The following is a 24,681-nucleotide window of genomic DNA, read 5'->3' as shown; positions in this document are numbered from 1 at the left end:
CTGGGGCGGCAGGGGTGCAGGTGGGAGAGGGCACTGGTCGGGGGGGGTGAGAGCCCAGGGCTGGGGTGGGGGGCAGCCAACAATTTTTTTGCTTGGGGCGGCAAAAAGCCTAGAGCCGGCCCTGATTCTGCCATATATTTCAAGTTATAGCAGTCTCGGATGATGATCTAGCACATGCTATTCATTTTCAGAACACTTTCACTGCAAATTTGACAAAATGCAAAGAAGATACCAATGTGAAATTTCTAAAGATAGCTACAGCACTCGACCGAATATTTAAGAATCTGAAGTGCCTTCCAAAATCTGAGAGGGATGAGGCGTGGTGAAAGCTTTCAGAAGTCTTAAAAGAGCAACATTCTGATGCAGAAACTACAAAACCTGAAACACCAAAAAAGAAAATCAACTTTCTGCTGGTGGCATCTGACTCAGATGATGAAAATGAACATGCATCAGTCTGCACTACTTTGGATCATTATCAAACAGAGCCCATCATCAGCATGGATGCATGTCCTGTGGAATGGTAGTTGAAACATCAAGGGACATAGGAATCTTTACCGCATCTGGCATGTAAATATCTTGCAACGCAAGCTACAACAGTGCCATGCAAACGCCTGTCCTCACTTTCAGGTTACATTGTAAACAAGAAGCAGGCAGCATTATCTTCTGCAAATATAAACAAACTTGTTTTTATGAGCGATTGGCTGAACAAGAAGTAGGACTGATTGGATTTGTAGGCTCTAAAGTTTTACATTGATTTATTTTTGAATGCAGGGTTTTTTTGTACGTAATTCTACATTTGTAAGTTCAACTTTCATGATAAAGAGATTGCTCTATAGTACTTGTATTAGGTGAATTGAAAAATACTATTTCTTTTGTTTTTTACAAAGTGCAAATATTTGTAATCAAAAATAAAGTGAGCGCTGTACACTTTGCATTGTGTTGTAATTGAAATCAATAAATTTGAAAATGTAGAAAACATCCAAAAATATTTAAATAAATGGTATTCTATTATTGTTTAATCACTCAATTTTTTTTAATCATGCCATTAATTGCGATTATTTTTTTTACTCGCTTGACAGCCCTAATTAAAACAATATTACTTCCCTTAAAATCTGCTGACCAAAGTTCTAATGAAGTGCTCTATATTTCCCACTCTCCACTTCTTGGTAGCAATTCCATTGTGGGTCTGTCCCACAGTTCCTGCGATGGTCACGAGTCCTGTATTCAACCTGTGTTAAACAGGGCTGTCACGATGACTTTTGGGCCAGTGGCCAATAAAAAATTATGGGCTTCATTGACCTATGTGCATGTCCTACTTTTCTCTGTCTCTTCCCCTAGCCTGTCTTTCTCCTTCTCTATGTTCCGCTGTCTACTTTCTCATGGTCCTTTCCCCATATCTCAAGCATGTTTTTAATGTAGTAGCACCCTATGTCTCACTGCCCTCCCAGATCCTACTGATGCTAAGCATGGTGTTGGGAATACTCTCCAAGGCTGCTAGATAGTAGTCCTGCCTTTAAACAAAAGTCTTGTCCTTGATTTGCCTGGGCATATATTATAGTAGCTTTATACATAAAAGCCCAAAGCAAACACAGTGTCATTGTATACAAGAGTAGCATTAACAGGACTCCCAAAACGTCAAGTGATCTGGGCCTGATCCTCTGGAGTGCAGGGCCGTCAACTCCTAACAACTTTATTGAGAGCTGAGCGTGCTCAGCATGTCACAAGATTTAGCCAACATGGAAGAGTTGGTGCTTGGAGCCAATATAAACGTTTTTTAATTTAGAAATGTTTCGTCATAGGCTGGCCAGAGAGGGGTGCTCTACCACACATATGGATACTGGGAATTCTCTCCATCATTGCCCCTTTTCAAAGGGACCTTGCCTTCATGTTGCACAAGTCATTGAGCAAGAAGGATGAGGAGCAATAAAGGCCAGTATCTCACCTCTGGAGACTCAACATTAGTTTCTTCCAGGGCTGTGGTGGCTAGAAACCCAAATACAATCTATTCGAGGCCGCGTGTCTGCTTCTGCTAAGAAATAAACAACAAGTTAAATATTTGAAATTAAAAATGTAAAATTTATTTTGGGTCAATTGGATGTAGAAAGAGGAGTTGTACCCTCCATTGCCCCTGGGCTTAGTCCCCTATCAATTGTGGAACAATTTACTTCCATTTCTGAAAATTAGCAGTATCAGAAATGTGGACTCATGAAGCTGAAGTTATTGACAATGTTATTTGTGATAATTAATCCCACCTCCTTTGTAGTGGCTTCTGTTTTGTCTATGTGTTCATTTAGGGTGTCTGTACTACGCTTGGCCTCAGAAGAGTGAGACGCATCTCTTTTTCTAAAAGATCTGCTCTAAGAATTATTTTGGGGAAGTTCTATGGCCTGTTATACAGGAAGCCAGATGAGATGATTACAATGGCCTCTTCTGGCCTTGGAATCTATGAATCAGAACCTATGGGGGGGAGGGGGAGGTTGGTGTTCCTGAGTCTCTGTGGAGTTTGCACCTGTGAAGAGAGTGGTGCAGAATGTCCTAATGCCTGGAGAAGCCTACTAACTAGGATTTTCTTGGTAATGGTCTTACATTGCCCAAAGAGAAACAAGCAAACTGGCAGAAGCTATCCTGCTGCTCTGATTCCTGGGGGTGAACTAGAGACTCAGACAGAAGAAAAGAAAACCAGAAGTGTTTTTCTTTTATTTCAAAATGGATAAACTGATCCACTAAAGGCCTCCACATCCCCTTTTAAATTGTAACTGCTGGGATTTGCTGTCTCTCCTGCAGATGTGTCAGCTATAGTGCCCTCCTCCAGATGTGGCTGCCACTCAGGCTTGTGGGCTAACACCAGGTTCACAGGCCAGTTTATTTTGGAGACAAAATATTCCCTCATCACTTTTGCATTTTTTTTTTTAAACTAAGAAGCAGGAAGGGACGTGGGTGGGTCGGTGGATGGAGGTGCAGCCAGACTGAGGTCTGCTGCTCCCGCTTCTGTGGGAACCCTGCAAGCTAATGAGGATCCACCCGGGACTGCTGAGCGCTGCCTTAGTCCACCGGATGCAAATGAAAATCGCTCTGTCTCCTGCAGCTGGCCCTCTCTCTCATTTGTTGCTCCAATAAGCAATAATTAGGTCCTAAGCTAATGATGTGTCAGCTGATCTGCTGTGTGTGTAGAAGGGAGGGGGGACTCGGTGAAATCTCCATGGAAACCCTCCCCTTGCATCCCCCCACCTGGCTCTGGCTGAGGATGTGTTTGCAGCCGCCTCTGCTCCCTGCGCCACCTTGCAGCCTGCCCGCCCCGCCCCGCCTTCTGCAACCTGCTGCCGCTTGCAGCATGCGCACTGCCCAGGATCCCTAAATGGGACAATTCTGTCCGTCACGTAGCTGCTCAGCCGTCTCCACAGAAACTTTTGTCCCGCTGGCCAATCAGCGCGCGGGCGACGCGGGGGAGAGCGGTTTAGTGTGGATCTTTGCTCTCGCTCAGCCTGTGCTGCTGCTGTCAGTCCCGGCTCCAGCCGCCGCGAGACCTTCTAGTAGAGCCACTGAACAGAGCGAGCCTGGGAGGAGGAGGGGCTGACCATTTTGCAAGTGCCTGCCTGGGACAAGGCTGCTCCACGGTGCGCTAGGGGGCCGAGGCGTTTCACTTTGCTTTCGTTCTGGAGACCAGAGGAGAAAAATAATATATACATATATATAAAAGGGGGAAATGCTGGCTATGAAACGGACCAGGAATGTGTGTGCACTTGTCTGGCAGCCAGTTTAGCAGAGGAGGTGAACAGGAGCAGGACGGGTTGAAGCACACAGAGACAGAGAGTGGGAGTGTGTGTGTATGTGTGTCTAAGACGGGATCTTGCAGGCGCTGGGAGAGGAGGATGGGAACTCCCCTTCCCTTGGTTCCTTTTAATGACTGGAAATAGGTATTGAATGGAGGAGCTGCAGTCTGCATTTGCCTTGGAAGATCGTCAAGAGGAGCTAACAATTTGGCTACTTTCACCAGAGAAGGGGATGTCCTTCATTACGTGATAGGGGAAAAGAGAGAGATCAGAAATCTCAAGGGTGACTTGAAACTGTGGCAAAGCCAAAGGGAGAAAAAAAAATCGATCCCTTAGCAAAATAAAGGGGTTCTATTAAGCATCAGTAGGCAAACTTACTTGAATGCCTTGTAGCCAGTTTAGCAAGGAAACCCCAGACAGAGGAGTCCTACATGTGTGAGCACCATTATTAAGCTGGCAGACCAACCGACAGCCGTCTTCTTTTCTTTACCAACATCCTCCTGGGACTGATCTCTCTTCTTTGGTCTAATAGCTGATAATATCTTGTACATATTTTTCCTCCATCTGCTGGGATTTTAAATAAATAAATCAGAATTTCTATTAGGGCATCTGAAATTCAATGGGACTGAGTAGGAGCAAGTGAAATTTTCACAGACCGTTTTAAAAAATAAAAATATAAAAAATGTGGATGGGATTTGTTAGGAAGGAAAATAACAGGTAAGAACTTTCTTTCTTTCCCGTACTTTAACGCCCAAAGCAGAGAAATCTAAGGCAAAAACAGCCAGGGAACAGAGGCCAATTTGCCCTTCAGTGTTTCCTCCATCCTGCACAGAGGCTGCTTTAGGAGAGGCACGGTCCTCCAGGACAGATACAGAAAACCCTTTGAAAAAGCAGCGAGGGCTGGCTGGGGTGGAGGGTGTTTTTTCACCTGCACCATCCCCGGTGCAGCGGGTGGAGCTGATGCATGAGAGAAGAATACGAGTCAATATTCTATTTTCTCTTTTTGTTAAGCCAAGGGATAGGATTTTAATTATTTATAAATCAAACCCCTCTGGGTAGACGCTACTGGAGACATTGGGATAGTCCTGCCTTGCACAATATTGGAGAGCGATCACGTACAGTAGAAGGATAAGAGAAGCCTCTACGAGACCCGTTTGCCTTCTGTGATCCGGCACAGTTAAAAAAATGAGCAAGAACACTGCTATACTACTGTATTGATCGCTAGCCCCCTACCCATCCTCCCTGCCCCCAACAACAACAAAAAAATCAGCTGGGATCTGCTCGCACCGGGACCTCCTCTCAGTCCATCTTGGTGGTGGATGCATTTTTCATGAGCACTAGGCGAACAGGTGCAAAGTACGTTTGGAAGATCCAGGCACGGCCCGTTTTGTAGTGTGTGTGGTATCTCGTAGGAGATTATGGAGAGCAGCGACCGGGACATGTACCGCCAGTTTCAGGACTGGTGTCTCAGGACTTACGGGGACTCGGGGAAAACCAAGACGGTGACCCGTAAAAAATACGACCGGATCGTCCAGCTCTTGAATGGCTCCGAATCGAGCTCCACGGATAATGCCAAATTTAAATTCTGGGTCAAATCTAAAGGCTTCCAGCTCGGCAATTCGGACGAGGTCAATGGTGCTGGTGGAAGAGGGAAGCAAGTGCTGTACGTGCCAGTCAAAACCACGGTTAGTAGAGAATTGTCTTCCTTGTTATATGTCGACGAATGCAGCCTAGAGTGGGAGAGAGGACAGCCACAGTTAGCCCGTTTCTCTCTTTCCCCCTAAGTCATCACTATGTTGTATTTGCATGTCACATTATACACAGGTTAGGGCTCTGTGGTCCCTTGTATTTAAAGCAATAATGCACCCCACTGCCCCCTCTTCCTCTATGCTGTTATTTTGGGGTGGGCTATTGTCCCGGCCCCTTAGCTGTGTGGTGTCTGTCGCGTGTCTTGCCATTGTATAAAGGCCACACAATTACGATTACAGCGGCAGATTTTCATAATATACTATTGCGATCGATAGAGCACGGTGTATCCTTACTGGCACAAAGCCAAATGTGGAGCCGGTCGTTTATTTGGGGGCTTCCCCAGGATATCGGATTTTTTTAATTGTTAGACCACAGCCCCTGAGACACAGAGCAGCAGGGATATGCCTTGATGACTCTGGAGCGTTGCTATTTTTTTAAAGGAGGCGAGGAGAGGATGATCAACAAAGAGAGAGAGAGAGAGAGAGAGAGAGAGAGAGAGAGAGAGGTTTCCACATGACCAAATGGTAGATTTTGTTTCTCTTTCTGGGATTGCTCAAGTCTCACAGCTATAAAGCTTAAACTCAATTGATGCCATCCAGTAGTAGCACCAGCCTTCCTAGGATCTGAATCTGAACAGCTAGACACAGTTCTAACAGCGGCGGAGCTATTATGCTTGGTGGTGGCAAGAGCTACAGAATTTCCTATTTAAGAAGATGGGAACTATTGGCTACAAGTAGGTTTGCATATTGAACTCTTTAATATATCATTCCCCCCTCTAAATTACCTCAGGGAATCTAGATTCCTTATTTGGGGGTCTAAAGATGGAAATAGGCAATCTTTTATCTCTGCTTTGGCATTTTGGTTTGATAAACAATATTTTCTTTTGCATTGAAATCTCATCCTGGTCTAATGAATATGCTCCTGGGTGGCATAATACAGAAGGATTCTTGAAAAAGTATTCTAGGTTTAATTACAACATGTGTTGCTGGGGAAAATCTGGAGATTCTGTAGAAGTATCTTCTACATGTTAATAAATCAAGGCATTTGGGGTGCTCGTTTATATTTGTCCTCTTTCTAATCATCAAAGTAACTGTTGACAGGTAGTATAGATGTGGAATTAATTTTGTAAAGGAGTTAAAAGGCAAGCAATAGAGAATGTTCTGAGCAATGTTTATGTTCCCTCCTTACCTCTTCTATTCACAAAGGGTTCTAGGTCTGCCTATAGGTCCAGGCTTTACATGGAGAATGGCATGTGACTTTTCTAGAGTTAAACAGCAGATTATTAATATTTGATCCTGAGATTTTCTGTAGATCAACTATATTTTGGGATGGAAATTGAAAATCAAGCATAGAACAAAGGAAAAATTATCTCAAATAGAAGTATAGTTCTAGGATGATTTATTTTATTCTTCCACTAATTGGAGCAGTGTTTTTTTAAGTGTCTTGCATGAAAGATCTTTTATTTCTTATGGATTTACTTTTCAAAACAAGTTCAGAACTGCAAGCAAATTCCTTATTTTGGGTCAAAATTCAATCAATGAACAGTCCGAATAAAAAGGCTAACTTTATTTTGTTCAAGATTTAGTAAAAGGTAGAGCTATTCTGGGCTTTTCAAAAAACAACACTTCTTTATGTTACCAACTTGTACATTGTCTGGCATCTTTACTAGGCCAGGAGGGTTTGGATTTCCTTCCGCTTTTTGTTGTTCTTGATTTTTTCTGGTCCCTGTATCTAGAACCTTTCTTGATGTGTTTATCTGTTAGGAGATTTTACTTAAATGTTGATCTTAATTCTTCTGCTTGCATTTGGAATCCTATGAATATTTGTGTATCTCTCTCTCAATAGATAGATAAATATTATAACAACCAACAGGCACCATAACAAAAGCAGGACAAGAGAACTATCATAATACAGCCGTACAAATCTGAAGTATTTCTACATTACATTGAATTATTAATTAAACATAAAATATTAAGTAACAGATCCTGCAGTCTTTGCTCAGGTAAAATATCCACTGACTTCCATTTGCCTGAGTGTTTGGTTCCAAATTTTGTTTCACAGTATAAACAAGAAAAGAGTATGCATAGCATTCAGATACGAATTATCAGTTATTAAAAAAAAATGTCATCCCCCATTTAAACACATGCAATCAATTTCATACTCCATTCACAAGGGGAAGTAGCATTGTTTAAGCAGATCTGTAGAGTAGCATCTTTTTGTCTGATATGTTACTATATGCCAAAGAGTACCAAATGCTGAATGCTCCAAAAGGAATTCTTTTATATATTATGGGTGAAATCCTGGACCCATTAAAGTTAATGACAAAACTCCCATTGACTTAAATGGTGCTAGGATTTCACTCTATACCTCAAAATTATGTTTTATATAGGAGTAAGCTGATATTTTCAGGGGGCACCCTTACAAGTTATTGTTGTTTAGCTCTCAAAAGCCCACCCTTTCATTCATTTAGTGAAATCCACACTAACTCCTGAAGAGTTTATTCATTTCTGATAATTCAGAACTAGCCCTATTGTTTAGTTTTTACTTATGCCATTTTTGTCTTGCTGTTGTCACAGAAATTTGAGCTCATCCTGCCCACAGAAACAGCCACAAACTGTATCAAAGCCTAAAAGAGTAAAAACTTTCTCCATCACTTGATCTCTCAGTAGGTAAAAGTAATTAATGTACAATTAATCATCAGTGGTAATTCTGGCGAGCACAAGCACTCTCTTTTAGATGTAGTTACAATTTTAACTTCAGAGTCATAAACTGGTCAAAAATAAGCAAATAATATGCAACAATGTTGTTAGGAATTATTCTCTCCTTGAAGCTATAAGGTTTGTTGCTGTCAGCTACAGAGATTTGCTGTAATCCACTGCTGCTGGTAATTAGACATCATTACTGCTGTGTTAAAGGGAAAGAGAGAAGGGGAGAGGACAGACTGGGGCTAATTAACTACTTGATTCTAATGAAAGAAAGAGAGACTGATAGCAACTGGGAGGTTGCACCGGAACAGACTAGACATATCACACAGACTTAATTGAAGCAAGGGTATCTTGCAGGCTTAGAGCAGCTGAGGCTTGGTCTACTTTTTGTATTTCATGGGCAGTGACATGCTAGGTTTTGTTCCATTTTTCCCACTGCTTGTTTGGTGAGCATCGCAAAATCACAAGCCTGTTTTAAATATCAACTTAAATATGCAAGCAAGCGGGATATTTAGATAGTTACATGTAGGCTTTTTCAGTTTTACTGGCCTAGTCTCCTCAAGAGCAAGAGGAACAAATCAGTCTCTGAATGTTCACATCCCTCTGTGGTCTAGGAGATGCACTTTTGGTCACCAAGCAACATCATCCTGCAAAACAGCCATTTTAGGTCCAGAGTGGGACAACACACAGTGAAGTATTTGAATACACAGTCCAGCGAACATCTTATTTCTGCTACTTTTCACATTGTTACTCTTATTGTCATACATTCTTTTTCATTAAGCCCAAGCTGCACTTTATGAGAACAGTGAAATGATGCCTAATTTAAAGTATCAGAGGGGTAGCCGTGTTAGTCTGGATCTGTAAAAGCAGCAAAGAATCCTGTGGCACCTTATAGACTAGCAGAAGTTTTGGAGCATGAGCTTTCGTGGGTGAATACCCACTTCGTCAGATGCATTGTATTCACCCACAAAAGCTCATGCTCCAAAACGTCTGTTAGTTTACAAGGTGCCACAGGATTCTTTGCTGCCTAATTTAAAGGCATTACATAAAAATATTAAATTGAGAAATATGCCAAATGGCTGACAATAATTAATATAAACTTTTAATGGTTGGTACCCATAATCACTAATGAATGTGTAGAACTAATATTACTAGTGTAATATCTTTTTAAACTGCATAAATGACTGTTATGATTGGTTTCCTTGTGTTCTCTGTCTATCCACTTTGCTGAAATTGTTGCCTGATTAAAAAACTGGAGAACGAAATAATAATTAATTAATTATCAATATTATTTTTCTTGGTTTGTGTTATTCCTGGGCAAAAATATGGTTCCTAAAATCTTCCCAGATTTAGAAACTGATAAAAAAATAAGCTAACAAATAATGCGCCAATAAATACCATCAGATTTTAAGCAGAACTCCGCATTTAAATAAGAAATTCTGCCTACAAATGGATTGTAAGATATGCCCCAATGTACAGAACATACTTTGTACAGAAATCTACAGGGACAGAAGCTCAAGGGCTAGATTTTGATAGTGTAAATCTGGAGTAACTCCACTGACTGCAATGGAGTTATTGAATAACTGAAATCAAGTCTTGCCTTCTGTATGCATTTTCCCATACTTTCTTTTATACTTTTCCCACTTGGGAACATAAAACCAATCTTCATTCAAAAATGAAAATATGTTGGCTTTAGTTAGATCCTTAGATCCTGGCCCTCCAGGAAGATATGCCTTAACGGAATAATGGAGCTCCAAACAGGGTAAGGGTCTGCACTAATGGATCTGATTACAAGATTGGGGGCTTAAAAATTAAGGTTTATTGAGTTCAATAGACCAGTCTCTATCCTCATGTATCTATTCATGGAGTCATTTCCTGATCTTATAATTTGATGGGTGCAGTTTTAGTTAGGAATACTAATATACAAGAAATACATTAAAGAAAAAATAGTTTGTATGTTAAAAGAGAGAGTGACATTGTTACCGAGTATTTTCAATTATTTTCATCTTGTGGGCACGTTATGGCAATCTAAAAGTGTGCAGCGTCACTTCAATACTTTTCTCTTTATTTTTGTAGCAGTTAGTATTAAAGGTGAACAAAAGAGTTTGGAAAATATATGTTGGTAGTGCTATATCCTAATGAACTACCAAAATATAACATATGTAAGTACAACATAAAGGTGAAACAATGTAAGTAAGAGAGTGATGTTGAAGGTTGGCTGTAATTTATCCCAGAGTACACCTGTGCAGTAGTTCATAGTCCTCCTAAATGCTTCCCTATTTCTCGAAGCTCCACTCCACCCCTCATATCCAACAATTTCTTGCTCATTCACCTTCCCCTCACAACCACATCCTTACTCAGCCCTTCACAGCTCCCCATTCCTCTTACCCACTCCCTATATCTCTGCTGCCCAGCTTGCTTCCTAATTGCTAACGGCCTCTGTGAGTAGTGGAGCTGAGGAATCAGGAAGGCATACAGATAGTGTCAGAAAATGGACATAGCTGATAGAACTAAAGAGTTCAGATGGTTATTTTTATGTAGCTCAATTAGGTTTTCATGAATAAAGATAATGTCATAAAAATTAAAATATCAGAAGTGGCATATATTTAAGATGTTGTCTGTGTGTGTTTATGTGTGTGATATTTTGGAGTTTGTGGTAACTGCGTTTGTTTAGCTGGAACTATACAAAGAAGTGTGAGGAAAAACAGAGCAAATTTTTGAAATGAAAGCATCTGTAAATGTTTCCTCTGTAAAATTAGAAACTATTTTATTTTAAGATTATTCAAAGAACAATGGTATTTTGTACCTAGTGTGCCAAATTTAGAAACCAAATTAAATCACTTCAGTATGAAACAAGAATTTTAGTCTTCCTGTATGTGTAACTTTATCTGACCAAAAGTCACTACTGATATCTCCATTTTATACATATTTATACACACAACACAGTCAGACACCCACCGACCTTATAAAAAATTAATCACCCCAATAAAGAGCCAACATCTGGCATGAAAGTCCAAGTCTGTAACACAGTTCTTGGTCCCCATTTTTCTCCAGCAAATGTCTTGTAGAAGCAGTGTCCCAAAAATAAGTTGCAAGTTTAATTTATGCAAAATTTTGGAACTTTGTTTGGAATATTAAATTGGAGAAAGTGGACTTGATTCTCCACTGTTCTTTGGGCACTAAGCCTAGACCAAAGTGCAGGAGGCAGCTGATGAGAGTTGGCATAGCCAGAAGGCAAAAAGAAGAGCTGGCTGGCAGAGGAAGCAGAACAAATGGTGAAGAGAAAATTGAGCAGGTAGATATGGAGAAAGATTAGGAAACAGGAAAGAAGGAAACATCAAGAGAACACTGAAATTCCTGATTCTACAACTCAGATTTACATAGGTGGAGAGCCCCTGGCAGCAGAAAGTTGGATGCAGTGGCACAAGGCACCACAGAAACTTCATTGCTGAGTAGCTTGCAGGCCAACACAGCTCCCAAAATGAGCAGCATTGACAGAACAACTAGTGTGGCTGAGGGATGTATTGATTCTGCAAATCTCGTAGGGACCTGCCAGAAGAAGATAAAGCTGCCTCTGATTGGTGAAGTCCCTGAAGGAGGGCAGATGGCCTGTGCAGTTTGTGCTACTCTCTACTGGCAATAATGAACCTGATCTTGCACCTTTTTCACCTAATACTTTTTACCCTATTTAAGTAGATGAGAAACTACTTCTAAAAGACCACTTTTAAACAGGTACACTGAAATAAAATATCCAGATAGGCAAGGAACACTTGCCAGAATTAATGATGTTGGGCATTCTTGTACATATAAGGGACCTTGTTAAAGGTCACCATTTCTTTGTCTGATGAATGGCAACTTCCTATGCATTCATTTCAGTGTGAGTTTTATGGCTGTTAGTACAGGATTCTAAACATCTAATCCAAAGTTTTGTAAATTGAGTAACTTGCCATTTGGAGACATATATGTATAAGGACTAAAGACAGTCCCCTAAATTTAATGTAAGATTTGAACCACAAACTTGTACATGTGAATATATATTAATTAAAGAGATTATCTGTAGTGGACATTTTAGTAAATATATCTAATCTATAGCAGAGTTCACCTTAAGCAAAGACTTTTTTCTAGACATAAATGTACAATATGAACTTTGGTCATTTTTATTAAATGACCTACTTGAAACTAGGCTGAAATTCATTCAACTATTTTCACTTGAGAGGTTGTAAATGAGCTCCACTGGGAAATGTCAGGCAAGAATTTTATCAATAAATCCACTGTCTGAAAGTTTTGTAACTTGTTGTTCCCCAAAACTCTTTGATTTAGCAGCAGACTACCAATGCTACCACACTTTGGCTTCCTTTTTTAAAATAAATAAATAAATTCAGAGAATATGGTCACTTATACTTGAATCACTCTCACTGCAGACTACAATTTCTAACATGGTCAGATATGCATTGTGGTTAATCTCAATGTCTGCTAGCCAAAAACCTTGTCAGAACATTGCCTATGAAACCGTGTAAGGTCTAAACTCAAGATAGATACAGAACTCAAATAGCTGATACTTAATTATAAGTTGCTCTTTTGGTAAAACAGCCATTTTAGTGGTATGTGGAAAATCAAACTTTTAGAAGTGACTTGTGTTCTCTAGGCCTGAACTGACAAACAGTTATTTAAATACATTAGGAGCAACATGCCTGTGGTAGGGCCACTGGTTTTGCCAGACTGCAAGAGCAATCAAAGAGCATGAGAAGTTTCACTGAAAATAAATTATTTCATTCAAAGGCTTCCCCACTGTAAATGACGAGGAAGTACCTATCCCCGGATTACACTTTATAGGTAATGAAACTGAGGCACTGATAGAAACAGAGGTATAATTAGAAGAGGTGATGGGACAACTCAAGATAAATTGCAGTAAATCACCAGGACTGGTACAAATCCAAGAGTTCTGAAGAATTAAAGAATGAAGTAATTAAAATATTAACATTTATCATTTGCCATTAAAACAGCTACGATACTGGGGGGTGGCCAAAAATCTATAAAAAAGTGGCAAGGATGTTCATAGAAATGATAGACCTGTGAGCTGTATTTCAATACCAGAAAAGAAACAGTAAGAAAATCATTACAGAGTTAAGTCCTTAGATGAACATAACACGATTGATATAAACCAGCAAGGCTTCTGCAAGGGTTAATTATATTTCTCTAGCCTGTTAGAATTCGTTGAGTTAACACAATACAGACCTGGTGTATATAACTTTAGACTGTCAAGTCTTTTTATAAAAATAATTCAGAAGATGAAACTTGGGCCTGAGTCTGTTTCCACTGAACTCAAAATGAGTCTGATATTGTCTTTCGTGGGAGCAGGACTGGATCCTTGGTAATGATGGCATAAGAGACAAAAAGTCCTGTTAAAGACTAAATGCTGGTTAAGATATGGGAAACAAAGGATTGGAATGAATGGCAATTTTTAGCATGAGAAGTGATTAATAATGGTCAGAATGGAGTTCAATATATATAATGATTTGGAAGACAGGTGAATAGCAAGGCTGGCAACATTTGGTGGGGAACAGACATGCAAATTATTTAGGTTAGTCAGCTAGGAAGCACTGGAAGGAGAAAAAAGAAGTACCATAAAAAGTAGAAAAATAAGAAATATGGCAGATGAAATTCACTCTAGACTAATGGAAGGTAATTCACATAGAGTGTCATTGCCCTTCAGTCATTGAAAGAAACAATTTAAAGTATTCGGACACACCTGAGGTTGCTAGATTATGTGTAACTTCTTAGGGAAAATATCTAGGAACTATCTTCTTAATGCATAATAGGAGTAAAAAAATAAGCTGTTAGACAGTGTTAAGAAGGGGATAGAGACTAATATGAAAATCATATTCTGCTTATTAATTCAGTGGTATACTCTTGCTTTTAATAATGTGTTCAATTTGGTTACCTCTTCTCTAAAGGGATATAGAAGAGATTAAAAGAGAAGTCAACAAAACTAATTAAAGACATGGAAGAGGAAAAATTCAAATGACTAGAATTATATCATTTTGAAAGGAAAAGGTTAAAAGAAAGTATGATGAGAGTACATTAAGTAGTGAATAATGTAGAGATGGCCAGTCAGATGCTATTCCATCAGACAGGAATATGTGACAACTGACATTAAAAAGTAGCAAATACAGGCCTAGACTGTAGCTTTAAATTTCTGGAAGTTAGGTCGAAAGTCTGCACTGCAGGTCCTGCAGGAATTCTGACTGACTCAATCAAAATTTCTACTGCGGATAATACAGTGGAGTGGCAGCTCCCAGTACTCTTTGGAGAGGTGCAACCTGCACTCCCTTTGTGCCAGTTCTGCTCTGCTGATTGGGGCAGAGCAAAGGACAAGGTCACAGTCCCACCTTCATCCTGTTTCTCCCATCCTCCTTTTGGGATGCTAGTTTCAGTGATAACATTAACCTGAAGCAGTCCTTGACATTGCAGAGAGGGAGGTGTCTTTTTCTGTCCTCTCCCAATGAGCTCCACCAGGGTCAGCCACACTCTGACCCGTAGAATCAGTAAAAGGACTATTAGACAAATCTGTAATTAACCTGTAGTTCCTTGTAAACTCCCAGCACCCTTCCATTTGCCTCTCTTATGGTCTGGGTTTCCCATTGCAGAATGCTGGTGGCCTCCTCCTTCATTCTTTCATTTCAGATCTATCTCTACTAGTACGTTTAATCGTCAGCTAGTAGGTTTCATGTACATATGCTGATATTGGCTGAGGTTAGAGAATAAAATCATTCCATGGCATAGTACTGTGTAATTTTGCCCGGGTATATTATGTTTTGTTTGGGGATTTATGTTACTATTTTCCATGGAAACATGTTGTATAGGCTGCCATGGCAACAAGGACTAGATGGATCACTGGTTAGTTCCAGTATGGCAGTTCCTATGTATTTGTTTCTGAAGTGATACTAGTCTAGAGGAGGAAAAGAAGTGTTACCTGTAATGTTCTGGCAATATCCTATATGGGTCAATTCACAGTGACATTGATAGTGACTCGGGAAAAAAGTTTATGATCAACCACCCCTTCAAAGCAATGTTCCTCCAACTCTGATTAATGGTAATATATGTTATTTCCACCTAAACTTTTTTTGCAGAGCTGCCTTGCAAGCATATTTGGTTGGTGCTGAAATACTATTTAATTATTACTAAGATGACAGGAAAAGGACAGGAATCACACCAGGATTGTTTGTGAAAAGAATTGCAAACACTAGACACAATTACCTCATTCAAATGAAAGATGATTTCTAGAAGGCAGTGTGGGGTCTTTTCCACGGTGGTAGATAACCCAGGTCTCTGAAGGAAATATGGGATGTAGGTGTATGTTTATATGACATGTCCATTGCATATATACAATGGGGGAAAAGTAAGTACAAACCTCATGCTATTCTCTCTTCACTGGAGAAACTGATAGTTTTTCATATCCTCTTCTAGTAGCTTTCTATCATTTTATAAAAGTAGATCAACAAATTCTATAGCCATTGTTCCCATATGTATAAAAGAATTCTAATCAGAACAAACATTCAAACTTTTCAGTTGTCACACTTTCTATCAACAGATCCTACACTCACATACTATGGTGGCAGGTGCCAGTGCAAAACCCTGAGAAAGGCAGACAGAACTCCCAGAAGTATTTTTACCCCCTTTCGCCTGGATTTAGGATTTTCCAACAAGGTTCTAACACAAAATAAGTCTGTAGGGGCACACAACACCAAGAGGCTATGCTCATTTCCAAAATCATCAGAGTTTCAACAAGATGTATAATGCAAATTCATTTGGGGACTATAAATCTGCCCTTTTGTCCTTGCAATAAATATATGGGGACAAATTCTTCTGTTGCTTTTACTGGCTACAGACAGTTTGGATTGGGGTAACTGAGAGATAACTTTGGCTCATGATGGGCACTGAAGGAGTTAAATGTGCATTTAAAAATATAAACCAGAGTTTTCCACCTCTAAATAAAGTATACATTTTTCCTCCCTAGCTGCTGTTCTATGTAGCAAATACCAATGTTGTTCTCTCCAGAACATCCTAATTTTGCAAAGAATACACCTGGATTTAGGGTCAGGAGTGTGATAATGAAGTAATGCAACTGTAAATACCACTTTAGCTGCATCCCTGTCTACTTTAATCATGGAGACTATTTTCAAAAAAGAGTGGGAAGCTGTGTTCTTAAACAGGAGATAGTGAGATAGCTTCATGTTTATGAATATTAGGAAGGGTTTTTTTTTTATTTCTAGCATTGTAATAGATTAAGTTAGATTTTCTGATAATTATTTATCTATCCGGGAATTTTATCAAATAATTCTATTGGTAATTACTGATTTTTTATATTTATAGAAAACTGTTTTTTCATAAATATTGAGATGTGATATTAGTGACATCTGTGCTTTTTTATATAAGGATTTAACAAATTAACAACTAACACCATCCATTGCAGTTTGAAAGTAGGCAATAAACAAAGTGGAATGTATTTGTTTAGGTTATAATAACTCATTAATCTTGTAATGAAACTCACTTACTAGGAGCAGTGAGCAAGCCAGAGGAGGACATATGGAATAATTAAGGAACTGTAACTGTAAGAAGTTGGGGAAGAAGATAATTTTGATAAACTGTTACTAAGGGCCCAGTTCTGTCACCCTTATTTGCATGGGGTGAAATTCACCACTGGGAGAGGGCCATCACAAGCATATAAATAACTTCATAGCACAAGGATTATGCACCCTACTTTGAGGTCTTTTGTAGGTCTTTAGTGATGAATAGGTCTAGTACTGATCCTATGCCTGGGGGTGAAGTTCACCTACTTAGTATACCGTGCTTACTCCATGCATAAGTCCATTGATATCAATGAGTGCTGGTGGCAGATTGGATAGTGAAGGAAGGTGTCAACATGATCTATTAAAATAAAATTCCTTATTTTAGATTTTTAAGATTAATTTAACTATAATTACCCTACTTACCTTGCCATAAAATATTCCAATGTGAGGGGCTATTGTCTAATAAATGTATGTACGACATGGTTAAAGGGGTTTGATTTTATGTCATTCATTTCAGTGCACACTTACAGGCCAATTTAGCTTTGATGTAATCTTCAGAGTGACCTCACTGAATTGCAGTAGCTCACAGCACTCCTGAATATGGCCTTTATTCTTGGCTTATAACATATTCGACCGTAATTGTCTCAGCCAATCACAATGAAGTGTATACTTACTTCTCATTTATGAAAATCCTCACATTGATTATTCGAGAGGGTCTGGGTTGAAGAATTGTTCATTGGCTTTAGACTTTTGAACTTTACCTGCATTGAAGCACATGAAACATAGTTACTTCCCCTTCTTGCCTTTCCAACTAAACATTCTCTTCACACACATTTTTTCTGTTTATTTTAAAAGTTTTCTAGTCTCCCTTTTCCACAGCTTTTGCAACAGCAGCTCCAGTGGCAAACAGTACCAAATTCAGAATAATATTAATAAATATAATGAGTTATAAAGTAAATGAGGTAAAAAGTAAGGAAGTTTTCCATATTTTGGGCTATTGGTCTTTAGCCTCAGAGTTTATGAAGCCCAGCATACAATGCTACCTGCAAATGGAGCAATCACAAACTATCAACTACCTAACCACTGGAAATATTTGGAAAATGAGGGGGAAATTATGTTTTCTATTTTTCACTAAAGTTTTGTTTCTGCAGAAATTTGCCCTTCTAACAATGAATGCTGCCACATCTTATTTCTAAGTACAGTTTATTACTCAACAATGCAGTATTGTTGATTTTATATATTAGCATAGCACTCCTCATCACAGCAAATTCGTAGCTAACTAGAATGTGTTTGCTGGTAATACTCAAAATGTTTTTGTTTTTTTTTTACACAGAATTGCAAACCTGAATATAAACATGAGGTATACTTTAAGACCATAAGAATGACCACACTGTGTCAGAGCAATGATCCATCTAGTCCAGTATCCTATTCTCTGACAGTGGTCAATGCCAGATTCTTCAAGAGAATGAACAGAACAGGGCAATTAACTAACTGTTGTCCAGTCCAAGCATCTGGCAGTCTGAGGCCTAGGGACACTCAGAGCATTTGGTTGCACTCCCGATCGTCTTGGCCAATAGTCATTGATGGACCTATCCTCCATGAACTTACCTAATTATTTTTTGAACCCAGTTATAGTTTTGGCCTTCGCAACATCCCCAAGCAATGAGTTCCACAGATTGACTATGCATTCTGTAGAGAAGTACTTCCTTCTGTTTGTTTTAAACCTGCTGGTTATTAATTTCATTGAGTAACCCCTGGTTCTTGTGTTATGTGAAGGGGTAAATAACACTTCCTTATGCACTTTCTCCATACCATTCATGATTTTATGGTCCTCAATCATATCTGCTCTTGTCTTTTTCAAGTTGAAGAGTCCCAGTCTTTTAAATCTCTCCTCACATGGAAGCCAGTCTGTACCTTCATTCATTTTTGTTGCCCGTTTCCATTTCCAATATATCTTTTTTGAGATGGGACGACCAGAAATACAAACAGTATTCCTGGTGTGGGTGTACCAAGGGTTTATATGGTGGCATTATATTTTCTGTCTTATTACCTATCGCTTTCCTAATGGTTCCTAACATCCTCTTCGCTTTTTTGACTGCCATTGCACAGTGAGCAGATATTTTTAGAAAATTATTCACAATGACTCCAAGATCTCTTTCTTGAGTGGTAACAGCTACTTTTGACCTCATCATGTTGCATCTATAATTGGAATTATGTTTTCCAACCTATTTCCAATTATTTTGCCTTTATCAACATTGAATTTCATCTGCTATTTTGTTGCCCAGTCACCCAGGTTTGTGAGATCCCTTTGTAACTCTTTGCAGTCTGTTTTGGACTTCACTATCTTGAGTAATTTTGTATCATCTGAAAATTTTGCCACTTCACCGTTTAACTCTTTTTCAGGATCATTTATGAACATGTTGAACAGCCCTGGTCCCAGTCCTGGGGGACACCTAGGGGATGCCACTATTTACCTCTCTCCATTCTGAAAACTGACCATTTTATTCCTTCCCTTTGTTTCCTGCCTTTTAACCAGTTACTGATCCAAGAGAGGACATTCCCTCTTATGACTGCTTACTTGCCTTAAGAGCCTTTGGTGAGGGACCTTGTCAAAGGCTTTCTGAAAGTCCAAGAACACTGGATCATCCTTGTCCATATGTTTGTTGACATCAAAGAATTTTAATAGGATGATGAGGCATGATTTCCCTTTACAAAAGCCATGTTGACTCTTCCTCCAACAACCATGTTCATCTACATGTCTAATAATTCTATTCTTTACTGTAGTTTCAACCAATTTGCTTGGTACAGAACTTAGGCTTGTGGGCCTGTAATTGCCAGGATCATCTCTGGAGCCTTTTTAAAAATTGGTGTCACACTACTTGTCCTGTAGTGACTTGATACAGAAGGTGATTTAAGTGATAGGTTACACAGGGTTACGTACCATTTTGTAGTTTAGGAATATGTTCACATACAGTTAGATAATAGCATTAATATCCATTTGATATGTGTTGTGTTACCCATTTTCTTCTTCATTTCTGGTCATTTCTGCCTTTGCAATTGCCGACTGTCATTTACTAATAGCCATAGATTTTTGTTTCTTTACACTGTTTGTACTTCCAGACCTTGAGGCCTGCTGCTTCTAATTTTGCATTCCAGCCCAACTGCAGGAGCTGAGAGTCAAATATATGTATCATTTATGGGGAGTAGGATCAGTACACTTGTGTAACATTAGTTAGTTGAACCACTAAATTGCCTGCATTTTAATTTTTTGATCTTTGATTGGAAAGCATATTATTTTGGTGAGTAACCAGATGCAGCCTAAGCTGCATATGAGAGGAGATCTACAAGCGGGCTTCTAAATCTAGGCTACCGTAAAATAAAATTTAAAAAAATCAATCAACTGGAGAATCTATTAGGTCTAATCCACCCACCACCATCTGGAGCAATAACTTATCTGTCTTATTTATCTAAACAAAATTTTGTAAATGATCAGAGTGGAAATATGGTAAATATGCTGATTTTGGTTGAAATCATTTGCATGTTAATTTTATAAAATTTCCAAGGCCAGAATGACTGAATTTAGGCATTACTGAATAACAATACCATTGTAATCTGAAATTTACTGTTTTAGGACCCAATCCTGTTCCTACTGAAGTCAATATCAAAATCCCACTGATTTCAATAGAAGCAGAACTGGGCACTAATACTTCTAAAAATTCTAGGTGGTAATACACATGGCAGTAACTTGCTCATACTACACTTTACCACAATAATATTTGACTGTCAGCACTTTCATTACTTTTTAAAGAATATACAGGGTCAGATTTTCAGGAGCACCCAGCTTCCACACCACAGAGGGCTTGAGCCATTTTACAGTGATTCTATTCACACCTGGAACTCTTTGGAAGCAGATTAGGATTCTGCTGCATGCAGCTGAGTCAGTCGTGGCTCCCTTCCCTGGCCACGTACTAAGGGCTTCTATAAAGTAGGGAGAAGATCTCTTGCTACCAAGAGACAAAGAAAATACATCTGTACTCTCATGATGTACCTATGACACTGGATATCAAATATGCCCATCCCGAAAAGAAACCTCAAAAGTGAATGCCTTTAAATGGCTCAGGTTCTTTCTCTCAAACGGAACCAGAAGATCATTATGGGCAACTATTCCTCTCCCTCATATTATTCAGCAAGGATCAGTTATCTCTTCCTGTTCTTCAACATCTATTTTTTAACCACTGGAAGAGCTGGTGAAACAACATGGGCTGAAGTAGTATATAGGCAACACCATCTCTTTATGTCAAAGGTAAACAGCACCGTCTCCCAGCATTCCCAATAATTTACACAAAATTTACACCTGGATGGCTAATGCTGAACCCAGATAAGACTAAAGAAGTACTGGCAATAAGAGAGAAGTTCTGCAGGAAATTCAAAGATTAAGATTACTACTGCAACATTAATTTAGTCATATTAAAACATATATTTAACAGCACAGCCCCCAAAATATTGCATCTGTCATGTGTGTGCCTTGGCCAAGCTATAGTTGCTGTGGGAACCATAACTGAATGTTCTAACTTTTTGCATGTTCGATTTTGTATTAACATACCCCTTTGAATTTATTTTTAGTACTATGCTCTAAGGTCATATGCTGCATGTTTTTTCTTTACAAGCATAAACATTTTATCATTTAAAATAAAGCTAAATCCTATATAATTCTTTAAATGACTATAAGATCGGCGTAGATATTAACAGAAGTTGCAACATGATTCAGGAACAATTACCAAATTTCAGTCTGGTTAATTTTTTGTGTATAAAATAAAAACAGGAGTGTTATAATTATTGTCTTTTGAGCATGGTATTAACAACAAACCTTGTTATATTGATGTGTTTTCTGGAGCCATTTAAACTTTGTTTGGATCATGCAGTAAGAGGAAAACATCTCAATCCTAATTGGTGAAAAAACCTTGAAATTCCCATAGACAAATATCTATGATGCCTAAATTATCAATTGAAATTAATGGGAATATTTTTTTTCTTACCTGTGAAACATTCGTTATGTGTGACTATGACTTGTGGATATAATGAATGAACTGAGAAATACATATATCTGCCACTGGTTTAGCAGTTGGCAGACATTTCTTCCGCCCCTCCCCCTATAGCCATATGGCACGGTAAATAAGTGCTATAGGGTTTCCTAAGCTAGGTACTGTCTAGCTTTCTTGTTGAAAATATAGTTCCTGTAGGATAGCTCTTGCATAGTACGCCACGTTTGTCCCCTACAAGCACCTCTCCCTGCCTATGCGTTCAACAGCCGGATAATAACCTAGAAACTGAGCTCACACACCGTGTTTAGCATACACCTTGGGAGAGAGAGACGACCGGGTGAATCAAAGAGCTTAGTGCTGGCAGCGTAAAAAGGGGCCATATGCCCTGCCTGGCTGGTCTAGTGGTTTTCTCTACGTTGGTTTGACCCACTCAGGGGGCGCCGCTCATTAAAACAAAGGAGGGGGAGTGGGACCCTCCCTGTAACATCAGGGGAAGCAGCAGCGTAACGCCCCCGGCCTTTGTGTGGGCTGACCAAGGCTCCACTAGGGAGGGGAACGGGGCTTCTCCCCCGGGCTGACACTGCGGGAGAAGCCGAGGCCCTGGCACAAGGAGGGCAGGAAAGTCCACCCCAAGGGGCTCCGTGCGGCACGAGAGTCTCGCGTCCCAGCATCTGTGCCCCGGGCCCCGCTCCCCCGGGGGAGGACAGGCGCTGCCCCGCTCTCCTCGCCGCGCCGCTGGGGCAGGGCCAGCAGGGGCCCCGCTGCGCAGGCTGCAGCGAGACACAGAATGGGCCGGGGGCCTCGCTGCTCTGGCTGCGTCCCGGCGGCTGCTGGGTTAGTTGATTCAGGGCTCAGACTCGCACTCAAGGCCCTATGGGGCTGGTGGGGGGAGGCTCTCCCTGCCTCCCACCCCTCCTGTTCCTATAGTAACACTGAAATACCTCCAGCGCCGCCAGGGCTCGGAGGCGCCTCACCGGATTGGTGGAGTCTCGGGGAGGGGAGAGAGGGGGCAGCGCAGGGAGCGGAGCTGGGGCAGGCCTGGCAGCAGGAGCAGCAAGCTGAGCGCATCCTCCTCCTCCCCGCCCCCCACCGAGCCGTGGCCACTCGAGTTCCCATGGAGACTGTGTGTGCAGCAGCAGCAGCAGCACCTGGATGGGCGGCAGCCTGGAGAGATGCAGGGCCATAGAAAGGCACCACCCACGCTGACACCCCAACACGTGCTGCTGCCGAGTGACACTGACATCCCACCCCTGACACACTGACACCCCAACACATACTGCTACCCAGTGACACTGACTCCCCAACACATACTGCTACCCAATAACACTGACACCCCAACCCTGACAGCCCAACACATACTGCTACCCAGTGACACTGACACCCCAACCCTGATACCCCAACACATACTGCTACCCAGTGACACTGACACACCAACCCTGACGCACTGACAGCCCAACACATGCTGCTACCCAGTGACACTGACATCCCACCCCTGACACACTGACACCCCAACACATACTGCTACCCAGTGACACTGACTCCCCAACACATACTGCTACCCAATAACACTGACACCCCAACCCTGACAGCCCAACACATACTGCTACCCAGTGACACTGACACCCCAACCCTGATACCCCAACACATACTGCTACCCAGTGACACTGACACACCAACCCTGACGCACTGACAGCCCAACACATGCTGCTACCCAGTGACACTGACATCACAACCCTGACACCCCAACACATACTGCTGCCAAGTGACACTGACACCCCAACCCTGACAGCCCAACACATACTGCTACCCAGTGACACTGACTCCCCAACACATACTGCTACCCAATAACACTGACACCCCACCCTGACAGCCCAACACATACTGCTACCCAGTGACACTGACACCCCAACCCTGATACCCCAACACATACTGCTACCCAGTGACACTGACACACCAACCCTGACGCACTGACAGCCCAACACATGCTGCTACCCAGTGACACTGACATCACAACCCTGACACCCCAACACATACTGCTGCCAAGTGACACTGACACCCCAACCCTGACAGCCCAACACATACTGCTACCCAGTGACACTGACACCCCAACCCTGATACCCCAACACATACTGCTACCCAGTGACACTGACACACCAACCCTGACGCACTGACAGCCCAACACATGCTGCTACCCAGTGACACTGACATCACAACCCTGACACCCCAACACATACTGCTGCCAAGTGACACTGACACCCCAACCCTGACACCCCAACACATACTGCTACCCAGTGACACTGACACCCCAACCCTGATACCCCAACACATACTGCTACCACATGGACACCCCAACACATACTGCTACCCAGTGACACTGACACCCCAACCCTGACACACTGACACCCCAACACATACTGCTACCTCCACTGACACCCCAACACATACTGCTGCTGAGTGACACTGACACCCTAACACTGACACCCCAACACATACTGCTGCCAAGTGACACTGACACCCTAACACTGATACCCCAACACATACTGCTACCCAGTGACACTGACACCCCAACCCTGATACCCCAACACATACTGCTACCACATGGACATCCCAACACATACTGCTACCTAGTGACACGGACACCCCAACCCTGACACACTGACACCCCAACACATACTGCTATCCCCACTGACACCCCAACACATACTGCTACCCAGTGACACTGACACCCCAACCCTGATACCCCAACACATACTGCTACCACATGGACACCCCAACACATACTGCTATCTAGTGACACGGACACCCCAACCCTGACACACTGACACCCCAACACATACTGCTATCC

At 41.1% G+C, this 24,681-nt stretch overlaps 1 protein-coding gene and 1 long non-coding RNA gene across 4 annotated transcripts in view; one reads left to right on the top strand and one right to left on the bottom strand.

The window, feature by feature from the left end:
* Nucleotides 1-3,498: 3,498 nt before the first annotated feature.
* Nucleotides 3,499-24,681, top strand: part of NOL4 (nucleolar protein 4) — a 273,762-nt gene continuing 252,579 nt past the window's right edge. For 2 of the 3 annotated variants that reach the window (XM_030553010.1, XM_030553009.1), the window contains exon 1: nt 3,499-5,455. In XM_030553010.1, coding sequence (XP_030408870.1) covers nt 5,189-5,455 — 267 coding nt within the window. In that variant the 5' untranslated portion in view covers nt 3,499-5,188. Of the gene's footprint in view, nt 5,456-6,082; nt 6,253-24,681 lie in introns of those variants that run through there. The other variant, XM_030553011.1, reaches the window with a different exon arrangement.
* LOC115646763 lies at nt 5,437-22,844 on the bottom strand. The gene is made up of 3 exons (XR_003999117.1): nt 22,778-22,844; nt 17,469-17,555; nt 5,437-5,500 (listed from the first exon to the last, which is right to left on the bottom strand). It is a non-coding gene; the product is annotated as an uncharacterized LOC115646763 (long non-coding RNA).

The sequence above is a fragment of the Gopherus evgoodei genome, chromosome 2, assembly GCF_007399415.2.
Source record: "Gopherus evgoodei ecotype Sinaloan lineage chromosome 2, rGopEvg1_v1.p, whole genome shotgun sequence".
Classification (NCBI taxonomy): domain Eukaryota; kingdom Metazoa; phylum Chordata; order Testudines; family Testudinidae; genus Gopherus; species Gopherus evgoodei.
This window is presented reverse-complemented; position numbering and strand designations above follow the sequence as displayed.